Source organism: Phyllobates terribilis, unplaced genomic scaffold (genome assembly GCF_046119375.1).
Source record: "Phyllobates terribilis strain yellow unplaced genomic scaffold, ASM4611937v1 Scaffold_3__8_contigs__length_932513732, whole genome shotgun sequence".
Classification (NCBI taxonomy): Eukaryota; Metazoa; Chordata; class Amphibia; order Anura; family Dendrobatidae; genus Phyllobates; species Phyllobates terribilis.
In genome coordinates this window covers 918,061,981-918,078,433 of record NW_027362763.1, presented here as the reverse complement: position 1 = coordinate 918,078,433, position 16,453 = coordinate 918,061,981, and the positions used below count along the sequence as shown (strand labels likewise).

The window sequence follows — 16,453 nt, the reverse complement described above, 5'->3', positions numbered from 1 at the left end:
AGATTTCTACAGCTGGATTTTTCTCTGCTACCTAATGCATCATAGGTGAATACATAAACCACCAGAAGGTGTTTGCAGGACATAGGGCTATGAGCCAGAGGTCCAACTACAGGTGTTACATTGATCTGAGGTCACTGTTCTGAAAGGCTATCATGATGTAGAACAAGATGGCTATGAAGGCTGGAATAGACAACTATTCTCTTCAGTGATGAGTTCTTTCTGTCTTAAATGCAATGATGGTGGGTGATTGCTCTTGAGACCAGGTGGGCAACACCATGAAGAGACTTTCATGAGGGAACTTGAACATATCCAAGGAGCCGTTTTTTCAACACGATGCCAGGCCCAGTTTTGCTTGTGCCTAAACGTGTTGTTATAGCCTGCAGCATCTCCAGACTTGTCTCCCATGGAGAATATTTGGAACATCATTGGTCGGCAATTGCACAGGAAACTGCCAACAGCGCATCTTGATGATTTACATGCCTAAGTGCATTCAGCGTGGCTGAACATTCCTTAGATAACCATTAACAACCTCTCTGATGGTATGCCAAGATGTCTAAGTGCAGGTAGTTCTTTGCATAGTGCTCCTACTGAATAAGTCGAGGTGTTTTGTGCAATAATTTTGTTTCCATTTTTTAGCATTTGCATATCCTGTGATTTTCACAATTCTTTCCTTCTTGGTAATGCAACTTCAATGTTGAGAAGTGTAAAACTAGGCTTTGTAATATTTTCAGCGTTTTGCAGATTTATAGCTTGCATAGCTGCCCTATAATGCATTTCCAATTCTGTTTGAATGTGAGGTAATGTCTCAGAATATTGCATTATGTTTACACAGCTAGATATAGTGACGTCAATTCAATGAACGGTCACCATTATCTGATTACACTGCAAGTGAATTTTCTAGCTCTGTAAGTTTTTACATCTTTCTAATCTAGTTTAGGTTAAACTTCCACAAAATGTAAGATCTCTTCTTCATGTCGGTGATGTGTTTTTTTTTTTTTTTGTTTTTTTTTCGAATGTATCCAGATCTTATACTAGTTTAAATAACCTTCCCATTTCCCATATTATGAGCTGCGTCACATTTCTTAATTTTAACTTCCAGTAATTCTATTGAAGCTTCTTTATTCTGTAGTAAATATAAATGCTTTATTGAAGAGAATCTGCCAGCAAGATTTAACACTATGAAGTAAAGGCATGGCCATATTGGTGCTGTTATACTGATTACATTTGGAGGAAGCCGATCTCCGATTATTGTTTAATCAGCCTCTAAAGTTTTCTCCTAATGGCAATGGCATCTTTGGTTCATCAGGGCGGGACTGGGGGTAGGATCTACTTCTACTCTTTCGCTACACCACCTGCCTCCCGTAGTTGTTTTTCTTTGAAATATTTTTTAATAAATCTCTCTTCCCTCCCCCGCCCCCCCCAAAAAAAATACAGCTATCAAAATGTAAATTTTCAATAATATTTACAGAATTTGAGAAAAACATAAGTTCACAACGCCCTGCCCTTCCCACCCCTCCCTCAATACCATTCAATTACAAAAAATACATGTAATTTAATATAAAGTTACCATATGTATACACTCACCCTAATGATGATTACCATAAAGGCACTTAAATTGGACTGTCGATAACCCTGTTATTTTATATATCCCAACTTTAAAACATGGAGGGCCGTGTTATACACACAAATTCCAGACACATTGACCACAATTTTTCATATTTACCATATACTCTTCTCTTAAGGTGTATATACTTTTCACATATTATGACCAAATTAACTTTATTAATAAACTCTCTTGGTAAGTGGGGAAGGTTGAATCCAGTGTAAGGCTATCAGTTTGCGTGCTTTGTACAATAAACGTCCAATAGTAGACGTGTTTGATAAAACAGCTGTTCATTCTACATTACAAGAAAACTTTGGAGGCTGATTAAACAATAACCAGAGATTGGATTTCTTCACCAAATGTATCAGTTTAACCCACATAACAGCTCCATTTGGCCATCCCTTAACTACATATATATAATTTATTTTATTTTTATTTTTTTTCTTCAAGTGAAGAACAGTCTCGGTTAGCAGCCAGGAAGTATGCTCGAGTTGTACAGAAACTGGGATTCCCAGCAAAGTTTTTAGATTTTAAAATCCAGAATATGGTGGGAAGCTGCGATGTCAAGTTCCCGATCAGATTAGAAGGTCTGGTGCTTACACATCAACAGTTCAGCAGGTAAAACATACAGCTGTATATGTTACCCTAATTTAAGTTAAAGCTGCCTAAACACATTTTTATAGTTGTCAGCCAACTTTTCGTTCAGACGACCGCTAAATATACCCCCACTTCCTCCCTTCTTCTCCACCATACAAGTACCCACTTGCTTCCTTAAAGGGGATATTTGATTTTTACATACAAGTCTGCAGTCACCCAGTGACTGCAGACTTGTGAAGCGTCATATCTTGCTCACTGATTTCTCATGCGCTAGGAGCAATGAGCGCATGACCGCAAGTATGTGATTTGCATAAATGCAGTCTCATGTTGTCTAGATGTGTCTGGCCTCACTCAAAGTGTATTGAGCGAGGCCGGATACAGTCTAATTGGAATGTGGCCACAAGTATACAAATCAGATACTTGTGATTACATGAGCATCCATTCCTGGCACCTGACAATCCTCACAGCGCTTAAGACCGGAAAACCTCTTAAGTGCCTGTGTTCTCCACTGGGAGTAGAAAAATATGCTGTTGCCAAATAACCCTGCCATGATTTTACTCCAATGAGAGAATGAATGGATAGTGAATAGGCATATTGAAATCCTGTAGCCAATCCTACTTCCACCTAAAATCTACCATTGGTTGGGGAGGGGAGAAATAGTGTGTATGGCCACTCCACTGTTTGGCACACTTGTTACCTTATTGATGAATGTGAACAGTTTTCTATAAATGTGTGGGTATCTCTTGTCATAATCTATGGACTTTATTATAATAATTTGCAATAACCACTGCAGGAAACTGGTTTAAAGGGGTTGTCTGATCTTCTGTCAAGTCACTTGACCGCAAGTATGCGATTTGCATACTAATGGCCACATTCTGACTAGATGTGCTAGGCTTCTCCCAGTTTACTTGTATCAAGCAAGGCCTTGCACATCTAGGCGGCAACTGACCGCATGTATTTAAACCACATACTTGCAATCGCTTAACTGAGAATCATGGCTGCTGCGGCCTGCTGCTTCTCCCTGGATCCTCGCGGCTTGCTCTGTAGGCAGCCCGGGCCGGGACTTCCGGGTTCCATTGCACACGCACGTGTGCGTCAGGGGCACCTCCCTATGAAGCTGCGCCGCAGGGCATGACTGGAAATCCAGGTGGGGGGGGGGCGTCCCAAAGGGAAAGACGCGTTGGGATTTAAAATGTAATTAACGAACTATCCCGATGGGCAGCTGGGGGGGGGGGGGTGCCCTGGGCTTATAGACTGCCAGCAGGCACTGGGAAAGTGCTTCTCATAGGGCTCTGGCGGTCTTCCCTTCAGCCATGAGTGAGCAGGAGGTGCAGTCTCTGCATCCCCAGTCACCACAGTAGCAACGGCAAAGAAAAAAGCGGGAGAAGGAAACAGGACGGCAGGAGGACCCTTCCCATCATCACGAACGTGGTAACAGTGGGATCCGGCGTTCGGGCAGATCGTCCCTGCGCAGCAAGGACTCCAGCGCGGCGTCAACTCTGAAAAATAACCCATCTACAAAAATGGTTGTTTCTAACCCGGTACCCCTTCTTCCGTCAGAATGGTAAGTGATCTTCATGAAAGTTCACCTTGTAACTAGTGTCCCTCTTTTTTTCTCTTCTCTTATTAGGGAAGGAAAAGTGCAGGCAAAACCAGACACAGGACCTGTGCACTTTGCGCAGAATAGTTGCCCACTACTTGGGAAAAACGACTGCAGCTTTTGTATAGAGCAAACAATCTGCGAGGAAACCCCAAAGTTCGTCTAAGAGCTCAGATCCATAATAAAGTCACAGGTAGAAGACACCTTTTGGGTCCTTTCAGGGGAAGGGAAAAAAAACAAACTCCAAAAACATATCCCCTGAATCAATCCGAGTCTAGTAGTCCAGAGGATGATGAGGAAGATTCAGATATGTCTAATTCTTCTTCATCCTCATCCAGGGATAGAGGCGAACGTAGCTGTTTCCCCATAGAGGAAACAGTCTCATCAAGGTCGTCAGGTCCACTATGGGGCTTATAGATCCCCGTCCCAAAAGATCTGTCTAGGACATAATGTTCGGCGGGCTAGAACAAAAAAAGAGAAGATCTTTCCCTCTTAATGAGAAAGTCCACTCTTTATTTAGGAAAGAATGGAAAAGACCGGGGATAAAATGCCTTTTCTTTCTGAAGAAGAAAGGCCCATTCGACTGCCCCGCATGTTAGTTCTTGGAGAAGGCGCCAAAATTAGATGTGGCAATTGCTAAGGCCTCCAAAAAAGTCTCCCTTCCGTTTGAGGACCTGGGAGTGTTAAAAGATCCCATGGTCAAAAAAGCGGACACCTTCCTAAAGGGTTCATGGGAGGACGCGGGGGGTTAAAATCCGCGGTAGCAGCCACTTGTACGGCCAGATCGCTAATTGTCTGGCTAGACCAATTAGAAACACAGCTGAGAGAAAAAACGTCTAAGGATACTATATTTGACTCCATCCCTGTAATGAAAAGGTCAGCTGCTTTCTTAGCAGACGCATCTGCTGACTCTGTCAGGCTAGCGGCCAGGGCAGCAGGTTTCTCCAACGCAGCCTGGTGGGCCCTCTGGCTTAAATGTTGGCCAGAAGATCTCCAGACAAAATCCAGGTTATGCTCCATTCCCTGTGAGGGCGAATTCATATTCGGGCCTACACTTGACGATATTCTAGACAAAGCCGGGGATAATAAAAAGGTTTCCCTGTCCTCCAATTCCTCTTATAGGAAACCCTTTTGGAGTAAGACCTTTATCCGTAGGAAACGCCCTAGGGACCAGGATAAGTGTGAGGATAGAATGAGGAAAACCAAAGGGTTCTTGTTCAGCAGCCCCCCCCCCCAATGACAGAAAGCCCTCCTAATGAGTGTTTTTCCCCGGGTGGGGGGGAAGGCTATCCGGTTTACTCTTGACCTGGGAAGGAATATCCAACAGCTCTTGGATCCTAGACCTAATAAAATCAGGTCTTAAATTCCAGTTCCACTCAGATCCCCAACCAAATTTTATAGTGACACCCAAGAGATCCTCAAATTAAGAGCAGCTAGCATTAGAACAGGAGATTTTAGGCCTGATGGGGAAAGCAGTCCTTCAAGAGGTACCTGCCCGGGAAAAAGGCAAAAGATTCTACTCGCCTCTGTTCCTGAGGAAAAAACGGGATGGAACTTGTAGGACAGTCATAAACCTAAAGAGACTAGGTATTGAAGGTGCAAACCTTCAAAATGGAAACCGTAAAAAATGACCTTTCATGACTGTTCTGGGCCTAAAGGATGCTTACTATCATGTCCCCATCCACAAACATTATCAGAAATTCCTCAGGGTTGCAATTTCAATAGAGGGGATAGTCAAGCATTATCAGTATATGGCTCTCCCATTTGGTCTAGCCATAGCTTCAAGGGTGTTCACCAACATAATTGCGGAGTTAATGGCACACCTGAGAGAACAAGATATCCTGATTGTCCTGTACCTGAACGATTTTCTGGTAATAGGCAGTTCTTTACAACATTGCAAAGACCAACTAGGGAAGGTCATGGATTCCTTGACAAGCTTGGGCTGGCTTTTGAATCTAAAAAAATCCAAAACCAGCCGAATCAACTACAGGAATATCTGGGCGTATTAGATTAAAAAAATCAGGAGTGTCGCCTCCCGGCAGAAATAATTCAGAAGATCATAGCTCAGATATCTTGGATAAGGGACCACCCGTCTATGACTCTGCACAAAGCTATGTCCCTCCTAGGTTCCATGACTGCCTCTTTCTCAGCCGTTCAGTGGGCTCAGATACATACCAGAGATTTGCAGTGGGAAATCCTAGAAGCCAAAAACTCTCTAAAAGCATTTAGAAGGTCCGCTAACCTTGTCGTCAAAAACCACACTTTCTCTAAGGTGGTGGCATAGAATAGACAATTTAACCCAGGGTATTCTGTGGGTGAGCTCAGTCTCTCGGATTCTGACCACAGATGCAAGCCCCAGGGGTTGGGAGGCTCAATTGAATGATCAGTTAGCTCACTGGGTCTGGGCAGAGGACCTAAGATCAGTATCCTCGAACATGAAGGAGCTACTAGCTGTAAAGTTTGCCATTTTAGAATTCTTGGACACTCTGCGGGGTCACCACTTAAGGGTGTTCTCAGACAACCGGATGGTAGTAGCATACCTGAATTACCAGGGAGGTACCCGGTCCTGTCGTCTGATGCAAGTGACAATCTATCTTCCATTTAGCCGAGAGCAATTTGGGGTCCCTATTGGCCCTCCACATAAGAGAGATAGAAAACCACAGAGCAGACTTCCTGAGCCGGATCCAGCTGAGACAGGGCGAGTGAATACCAACTGTTTCAGTTGACAATCAGATCATAGAGATGTGGGGACGTCCTACCATAGATCTATTAGGCAACAGTCATAATAGGAAGGTAGACCGATTCTGTTTTAGACCCCAAAGGGAACCCAATAGCATTAGACACATTCATGATCCCATGGAATCACCCTCTAGCCTATGCTTTTCCTCCTATTTGCCCTGATTCCGGCAGTTCTGAGAGAGATCAGATCAGGGATACAAGGCAAAAGTAATCTTTTATAGCCCCCTTCTGGCCGAAAAGGACGTGGTTTTATTGGCTGAGGATGATGTTGTCGTCCATCTCTGACCTCTGGGTACTTCCGGACCTTCTTTCCCAGTGACCAGTTCTTCATCCTTAGGTAACAACAAATTTGCACATGACAGCCTGGAATTTGAGAGGGCTCTCCTAAGGGATAAAGGGTTTGCTCCGAATTTAATCTCCACGCTGCTACAAAGTAGGAAACCCGTAACCACCAAACTTTATGCGAAAGTTCCTTTTATCTTCCGGTTCCACTAACAGCCATTTTAGAATTTTTACAGAAGGGGTTGTAACAGGACCTATCTACAAGCGACTTGAACAAGCGACTTGAACCTTCAAGTCGCATCATTGTGGGCCCTATACAATGCGACCTGGCTAGGAATCGGTGGATATCTAGATTTATCAAGGCATCCGCTAGATCTAGATTCTAGACCCATTCCCACTTGGAACCCTCTTCCTTGAGATTTAAACTTAGTCCTTACAGCTCTAACCAAACCTCCTTTCGAACCCCTGGCAGATGCATCTCTAAGAATCCTATCCCTTAAGACATCACTTTTAGTAACTCTCACGTCAGCGCGTAGAGTCAGTGACATCCAGGCATTATCTGCAGGCCTTCCCTTCACACAAATCTTAGAGGATAGTTATTCTTAAAACCGACCCAGCCTACCTACCAAAAGTGGTGTCGTGATTCCATAGATCTCATGAGAACATCCTCCCTTCTTTTTGCTCCAATCCCAAGAACAAGGGAGAAAAGGACTTGCATACACTGGATGTCAGAAGGTGCCTAATCCAGTATCTAGCTGCCACACAAGAGTGTAGGAAGGATATGGCTCTCTTTGTGTGCTTTCAGGGACCATGAAATGGGCGAAAAGCTTCTAAAGGCACATTGGCAAGATGGATAAGGGATGCCATCACCCTGTCATACTTCTCATGTGGGGAAGCTGCCCCGGAGAAACTGAAAGCTCACTCGACAAGGACAGTGGCAGCCTCTTGGGTGTAAAGAGCCGGTGCCTCAACAGAACAGATATGTAGAGCTGCAACATGGTCTGCCCCCTCTACATTATTCAATCACTATCGGCTAGACTTAGCCTCTTCTTCAGATCTTACTTTTGGTAGAAGGGTTCTGGAAGCAGTTGTCTCCCCCCCCCCCCCCCCCCTAATAATACATTTCTCTGCAATTCTATCCGTGGTGCCGTCATGGGGGGGAGGAGAAAGACAGACAGTTACTTACCAGTAATGGGATTTCTCAGAGCCCATAACGGCACCCGTACATTCCTTCCCTTCACATGTGGGTGTGCACAATTATTTTTTTTGTTATTTATACATAGTCACATGGTGTTCCTGATAAGTTTCATAGTAATGTTGAATGTTGTGTTATTAACCTTGAGGTCCTCTCGTGCTCTGTAAACAACTGATGTGGGAGAGAGATACTGCCCTTTTTATCTGTAGGTTTCCTTCCTTGAAGGGCGGATCCCCTTTCTCCTTGGTGCTGTCATGGGCTCTGAGAAATCCCATTACCGGTAAGTAACTACGTCTTTTAGGGACCACATCACATTTGAAGTGACTTTTACGGGCCTTACATACATACTTACCTGACGGGGAGGAGCGTTGCCACGGTGCCTCTCTTCGCCGGAGAACGGGGCAGTGTGTCTTCAGCAAAATGGAGCCGGACAGCGCGGTTTGGGCGCGCTCGTACTCCGGCGCCGCACTCCTCCCCCGGCCAATGGCTGAACAGTACACCGCAGCGCTTGAGCACAGGGAAGAAAGGTGAGTATGTGTTTATTTTTTTTGTATGTGTGCGCAGTGTGAAAGGGATGAGGGGTGCCACGCATACCAGGATTGGGGGTGATGAGGGGTGCCACGCATACCAGGATTGGGGGTGATGAGGGGTGCCGCGCATACCAGGATTGGGGGTGATGAGGGGTGCCACGCATACCAGGATTGGGGGTGATGAGGGGTGCCGCGCATACCAGGATTGGGGGTGATGAGGGGTGCCACGCATACCAGGATTGGGGGTGATGAGGGGCGCCGCGCATACCAGGATTGGGGGTGATGAGGGGCGCCGCGCATACCAGGATTGGGGGTGATGAGGGGCGCCGCGCATACCAGGATTGGGGGTGATGAGGGGCGCCGCGCATACCAGGATTGGGGGTGATGAGGGGCGCCGCGCATACCAGGATTGGGGGGGGAGGGATGAGGGGCGCCGCGCATACCAGGATTGGGGGGGGGGGGGTGATGAGGGGCGCCGCGCATACCAGGATTGGGGGGGGGGGGGGGGATGAGGGGCGCCGCGCATACCAGGATTGGGGGGGGGGGGGGATGAGGGGCGCCGCGCATACCAGGATTGGAGGTGATGAGGGGCGCCGCGCATACCAGGATTGGGGGTGATGAGGGGTGCCACGCATACCAGGATTGGGGGTGATGAGGGGTGCCACGCATACCAGGATTGGGGGTGATGAGGGGTGCCACGCATACCAGGATTGGGGGTGATGAGGGGTGCCACGCATACCAGGATTGGGGGTGATGAGGGGTGCCACGCATACCAGGATTGGGGGTGATGAGGGGCGCCACGCATACCAGGATTGAGGGGGGGGGGGAAATGAGGGGCGCCGCGCATACCAGGATTGGGGGGGGGGGGATTGAGGGGCGCCGCGCATACCAGGATTGGGGGGGGGGGGGGGAATGAGGGGCGCCACGCATACCAGGAGGGGGCAGCATATACCAGCATGGGAGACCAATAAAAATGCTCGCCACTCGGGTTCAATAGCTAGTCTATTTATACAAGTAAATGAGATCTCCTCTCAGCTGTCTTTTTTTCTAAGCTAAATAAGCCCAACTTTTTCAACCTCTCATTATGAGAGGCCTTCCATCCCTTGAAATAATCTAGTTGCCTGCCTTTCAACTGTGTCTAACTTCTAAATATCCTTTATAAAATGTGGAGCCCAAAACTGGATCCCATATTCTAGATGTGGCGTCACCAGTGATTTATAAAGGGGTAACAATATGTTGGGATCGCGGTATTTTATCTCTGTTTATACATCCTAAAATATCGCTTGCTTTTGCGGCTGCTGCTAGATATTGAGTACTGCTGCTCAGCTTAGCTGTAACCAGAATACCCAAGTCCCTCTCCTGTTCTATAATCACAAGTATACTCCCATTTAATGTATGCAGCAATAGGATTACTCCATCCTAGGTGCATTACTCTACATTTATCTACATTAAACTTCATTTGCCAAGTACATGCCCATTCAGACATCTTATCCAAATCATTTTGCAATATTGTAATCTCAAGATCAGATTTTAATATCCTATATTGGTGTCAGCAAATACTGACGCTTTACTTTCAATCCTGTCCCCAAGGTCATTAATAAAGAGGTTAAAAAATTTGTCCTAGCACAGATTTTTGCGGAACCCCACTGCTGACTATATGCCATTTAGAGATGTACCCTTTATCACTACTGTTTCTTGTCATGTAGCCAATTCCTTACCCATCTGCACATAGTTCCCCAAGTCATTGCTTCAGTATAAGGCTGTTATGTGGCACAGTATCAAATGCCTTTGCAAAGTCCAGATAAATCACATCAGTCGCATTACCAGCATCCAGGTTTGCACTTCCCTCCTCATAGAAACCCAACTTTCTGGTTAGACATGGCTAGTGATGAGTGAGCATACTCACAAGTACTCGCCCGAGCATCTCAGTACTCGAGATGCTCGGAGCTCGCGGAGTACTTGCGAGATGCTCAGGCGGATGTTTGGGTCGCCTCCCTGCATGTTTGGCGCTCTTTACAGAGCCAATGAACATGCAGGGGTTGCCTGCCACTCACTGTAATGCCGCAGCCGTGTTGGTTGTGGGATTACAGTGATTGGCTGGCCGCACAGCGTCATCAGGTCTACATCAGACCTGGCGCCTCTGTGCTCGTCAGCCTACTCCGCAGTCAGACAGTGTAGGGAGAGCTGCTGCTGAGCTAGTGAGAGATTCGCTTGTTTATTAGGTAGTGTAGGTAGAACAGAAGCATATTACACATATCCATCTCAACAAACAGTCCATCTGAGGACTAATCCATTTTCAGAGATATCTGGCAGTCAGTGTATATAGCAGACTGCAGTGCATATAGCACAAGAGTCTCCATTCCAGTTCTGTCTGCTGCTGCTGCTGCTATTAGACATTTCTAGACATAGACCCAGGTCTCGGGGGCCAGGAATAATTTTTTTTTGGATCTTAATCCTCATTATTTGCTTAAAGTAATCCAGAGAACACCGTTTTTTTGAGCCATTCGCTTGTTGGCAGTGCAGAATACAGCCAGGTCCTTTCCATATTAAAGCGCTAAAAATCCAGCTATTTAAAACTGTGGTTTCTCCGTCATACGGATCACATATACGTTTTCAGAAAATACTGCCATTTCTGGCCTCCATTAAAAATTTGTTTGTGTTTCAGCTAATTTTTTGATACCTGTTTGCTGTTCAAAATAGTTACCTACAGGCCAGGCATTTAAAACTGGTTTCTTCGTCACACGGATCACATATAAGTTCACTCCAAATTCAGCTATTTGTAGTGAGCGTGGAAGATATAGTCCTCCATTTAAAATGGGCAAGCCGCGTGGCAAGGGACAGAGAACTGGACGTGATGGTGCATGCAGAGGCCGTGGACAAGTTGAAATTGTGCCACAACAAACACCCACATCTTCTCGCTCGACCTTCCTGTCCCAATTCCTAGGGAACCGCAGCACACCACTATTGAACACATATCAGTGTCAACAGGTTGCTGGTTGCATAGCGGATAATGCTTCCAGTCACTTTGCCACCACCACCCTGTCTTCCACGCGGTCAAGTCTCAGTAGCCGTGCGTCTGGACTGCACATTCCTCACCCTGATCCTCCTTCCTCCCACCATGCCGAGTGCCCGGAGACAACTGATCCCACACTTGGACACTCAGAAGAGCTGTTAACTTTTCCATTTATAGATTCGGGCCTCTTGCCCGGTCCACTTAAAGCGGGGCAACAGGAGATCGCATGTAGTGATGCCCAAATATTTGAGCAGACACGGTCACACGAATGCGACGGTGGGAAAGTGTCACAAGAGGTGGACGATGAAGAAACAATTGCCAGAAAGTCAGGAAGAGGACCAGGGTGCGGAAGTGGAAGACGAGGTGGTGGATGATATAGTAACTGATCCAACCTGGCAGGAGGACATGCAGAGCGAGGACAGCAGCACGCAGGGGAGGGAGGCAGAGCACCCCAACAGGCAGGAAGAAGCAGTGTGGTGGCCGCAGACAGAAGGCAGGCAACCGTAACCCCGTAACACCAACACGAAGGACGTTGCCAGTACAACTGTTAGGTTTTCCCCAGTTTGGTTGTTTTTTAAAGACTCTGCCGATAACCCCAAAAAGGCCATTTGCACCACCTGCCAGGCCAGCATCAGCAGGGGTGGCTAAACTACCAGCCTGACCACCACCAGCATGATCAGGCTCATGGCAGCAAAGCACCCGACTTTGTGGGCCAAACCCCAGGGTCCACGAACAGTGTCTGCGGGTGGCACCACTGCTTCTTCCGCTGTTGTGCATGCAATCCAATCCCCTGTCCATGGTGCATGCGAAGATGCCTCCTGCCCTGCTCCTGTGGTTGCACACACTCAAGTAGCAGCATCAGGAAGCACGTCCTTGTCCCAGCGCAGTGTTGAGTTGTCCATACCCCAGTCCTTGGAACGCAAGTGCAGATACGCAGCCAATGCCCCACAGGCCACACTACTAAATTCCCATATTTCGCAACTGCTTGCGCTCGAAATGTTGCCTTTTAGGCTTGTGGAGACCGAAGCATTCCACAACCTGATGGCGGCCGTCACTCGGTCCCCAGCCGCCACTATTTCTCCCGGTGTGCCGTCCCCGCATTACACAAGCACGTGTCTCAAAACATTAGCCGTGCCCTCAACAACGCAGTTACCGGGAAAGTCCATCTAACCATGGACACGTGGACAAGTGCTTGTGGGCATGGACGGTACATCTCGCTGACGACACACTGGGTTAACATAGTGGAAGCCGTGACCCAGTCGGACCTTGGGACAGAACACGTCCTCTCGATGCCAAGGATTGCGGGCCCTAGGTCAATCAGGGTTGCTCCCACATTCTACAGCTCCTGCACCTCAGCCTCCTCCTCTTCAGCCTCCATCTCCGAAATGATCACATCAGTCACAAGCTGGAAGCACTGCCTCAGCCAAGCGGCAACAGGCTGTGCTGAAGCTAATATGCTTAGGTGACAAACCGCACAATGCTGAAGAGTTGTAGACAGCTCTGAAAGAGCAGGCAGATCTGTGGCTCACACCGCTGAACCTACAGCCAGGCATGGCCGTGTGTGACAATGGCCGGAACTTGGTGGTGGCTCTGAGGCGAGCTCACACGTACCATGCCTGGCCCATGTGCTTAACCTCATGATTCAGCGATTTCTCAAATCCTACCCGGCGCTGCCGGATCTGCTTGTTAAAGTACGCCACCTGTGTGCCCATTGTAGAAAGTCATCTACAGCTTCCGCCGCCCTTGCCGTGTTTCTGCACCGTTTGCAGCTTACGGCTCACAGACTGGGGTGTGATGTCCCCACGCGTTGGAACGCTACACTGCAGATGTTGGGAAGGATTTGTGAGCAGAAGAGGGCAGTTGTTTACTACCAGTATCAACAAAGCCGTCGGTATTCAGTTCAGACTCCACACACAAAACCTCAGGAGTGGACATGGATGTCAGACATATGTACCATCCTCCAAAACTTTGAGGACTCCACCAAGATGGTGAGCGACGATGACGCCATAATTAGTGTCACCATCCCGCTTCTCTGTCTTCTGAAACGCTCTCTGCTCACAATCAAAGAGAATGCATTGAAGGCGGAGCACGATGAGATGGAGCAAGGAACACCATACAGGGTGATTACACGCAGCCCAGCCTCATCTCATCCCAAACGTGGATTGGGTGACAATGAGGAAGAGGAGGAGCAGGAGGAAGGACAGGAGCTAATTTCATGCGCTATTGACGGTACTACCTGCACAACTGTCATACGTGAGGACAGAGGAGGAGAACATGGTCAGTCGTCCTCTTGGTGAGGACACGAAAGTCTTGCCTGTTAGCAGTCTGGCACGCATGGCTGAGTTTGTTACGCCGCCTTTCCCATGACCCTCACATTCTCATAATTTTGGGTGACAGTCATTACTGGTTGGTGACACTTCTAGACCCACGCTACAAGGAGAACTTTCTATCTCTTATTCCTGAGGCGGACAGGTCTACATAAATGGGGCGAAACTATTAAAAACATTCCCATCTGAAAACGCTGGCAGCAGAGGTCACAGTTCGTTGGACAACCAAGGCGTACAGACGAGAGAGACACCACTCCAGTCCAGCAGAGGCAGGGGAACACTGTCAAAGTTCTGGAAGAATTTTCTCAGCCCCTCCCATCGCACAGGCCCTGAGGCACGGTGTACTCTCACAAGTAGTGCAAAGTTTGGGAAGATGCTGAGGGAGTACCTTGCCGAACGTACCAGCGTCCTCCGTGATTCCTCTGTGCCTTATAATTATTGGGTATCCAAGCTGGATACGTGGAATGAACTGGTTCTCTATGCCTTGGAGGTCCTGGCCTGCCCTGCCGCTAGCCTTTTATCAGAGTGATAAGCGCATCCGCCTTGTCAGCTGAAAATGCTGACAGGCTGACTCTCTTACAAATATGAACAAGGGCTGGATTGGGCCTGACATCTCAACACCACCGAATGATAGCAGCATAGTATAAACTCAAATCCAGTGTCTTTTTTTGGGAGGTGTATTCCCATGTACCTTTTCACACCCACACATGGGTATATACTTCCTGATTTTGGTTATTTGCTCTTGTCCTCCTCCTTCTCATCCTCCACCACCATATCACCAGGGTGACCATGGTCAGTGATGCAACACCCACAAATTTTTTTAAAGGGTGTTTATGATGCCCGTTAAAAAAAAAAAAAAAAAATTATACAGTATGTTCATATATACTCCCCAGGGGTAAATTTTTGTGAGCCCATACACTTAGTGCATGGGCATTACAAGTATAGGAGACTCACTCCTTTCTAATGGGAACATTTTTTTATGAGGCCTCCTCCACGTCTCTTCCAAGAGGCATTGGAGTGCCTTCCAATTTTTGGCAACCCTTGCATTCACTGCATAGGCAAACACAATGGGAGACCCACTTCCTAATAATGGGAACATTTTTTTTCAGTAGGCCCTCCTCTACGTCTCTTCCGAGGGGCATTGGAGTAGGTCCAAACTTTTGGCAGCCCTGCCACTCACTGCATACGCAATAACAATATAGGAGACCCACTCTTTAGTAATGGGAACAACAAAGCATAGCCGGCTGATGGCTCTCTAAGAATAATGAGGGCCGATTGCTGGCCCTTTAAGAATAGTAAAGGCTGCCTGATGGCCGTATGAAAATAGGCTTTGTGACTTTCAGAGTCCATCCTTCATTTATGAAACAGGATGTGTCTGATCATGTGTCACACACCACATGGCCAGATAAGGTTGTAAAATGTTAAAATTAATTTCCCGGTGAATGCATTTGTCAAAAGCAATACAAAAGTGCAAAAATGCATCAAAAACATAGCCTATGGTGTGGAGGAGTGTTTTTGTTTTTGGTTATTTATTTTGCCTTCTATACAAGTCATTACCCAGGAAAGGATGTTCCTTAACATATTTCCCAGGAAAATCCATTTTGGTTTCGTTTTTGTATGTTTTATTGTGAGTCCTTAAAAGTGACATACATTGACAACATTGTTGACTGCAGTGATCTAGGAGTCAGAAATGCTTCCAGGGGTCTTCCCCATGCTATTCCCATCGATTTGGGCAGTTTTTAGGCTCTCTGCAGACCGCTGGGGGGAGCTGTCTGAAAAATGCTAGTTTCCCATAGACTTACGTTGGGCTTGTTGCTCGAGTTGAGCACCCGAGTATTCCAATGTGCTCGACCCGAGCAGCGAGCACCCGAGCATTTTAGTGCTCGCCCATCACTAGACATGACTTATCTTTCATGAATCCTTGCTGATTATCATTTATTATATCATTCTCTACGACATAACTCTGCAGATTATTTCTTATGATGCCCTCAATAATTTGTACACTACTGATGTCAGGCTTACTGGACAGTAGTTACCTGGATCCACCTTCTTACCTTTCTTTTATATCGGTACCACATCAGCCATCCTGCAATCCTGTGGCACCAACCCTGTTAAAAGAGAGTCTAAGAATGAGATACAGCGGTCTGTCAATTACTGAGCTCAGTTACCTCAGTGTCCGTGGGTGAATGCCATCTGGGCCAGGGGATTTGTCAATTTTTAATTTGCTCAGACGCAGGCGTACTTCTCTTTAATAATACTTAGACAATCTAGGAGCATGAAGCCAAGTATGAATTCCATAAATTTTATTAAATGTAGATATCACATACAATATAAAATTAGGGGGTAAAAAATGGGGGGAGATGTAATAACAGAAAACAACTGACCGGGGGGTATAAATGTGTGGCTAGTGAGTAAGTATTCAAGTTTACCAGAGGTATATACAGGGTGGTCCAAAAGTAGGTGGACAAAGTGTAATAAGGTTATGAAGGGGGAGATTTATCAAACATGGTGTAAAGTGAAACTGGCTCAGTTGCCCTTAGCAACCAATCAGATTCCACTTTTCATTC

At 46.7% G+C, this 16,453-nt stretch overlaps 1 protein-coding gene across 2 annotated transcripts in view; it reads left to right on the top strand.

Annotated features, from left to right (window-relative positions):
- TBP (TATA-box binding protein) overlaps positions 1 to 16,453 on the top strand; it is a 48,024-nt gene that overhangs the window by 12,941 nt on the left and 18,630 nt on the right. For both annotated transcript variants that reach the window (XM_073672805.1, XM_073672804.1), the window contains exon 6: positions 2,054 to 2,221. In XM_073672805.1, coding sequence (XP_073528906.1) covers positions 2,054 to 2,221 — 168 coding nt within the window. The remainder of the gene's footprint in view (positions 1 to 2,053; positions 2,222 to 16,453) is intronic.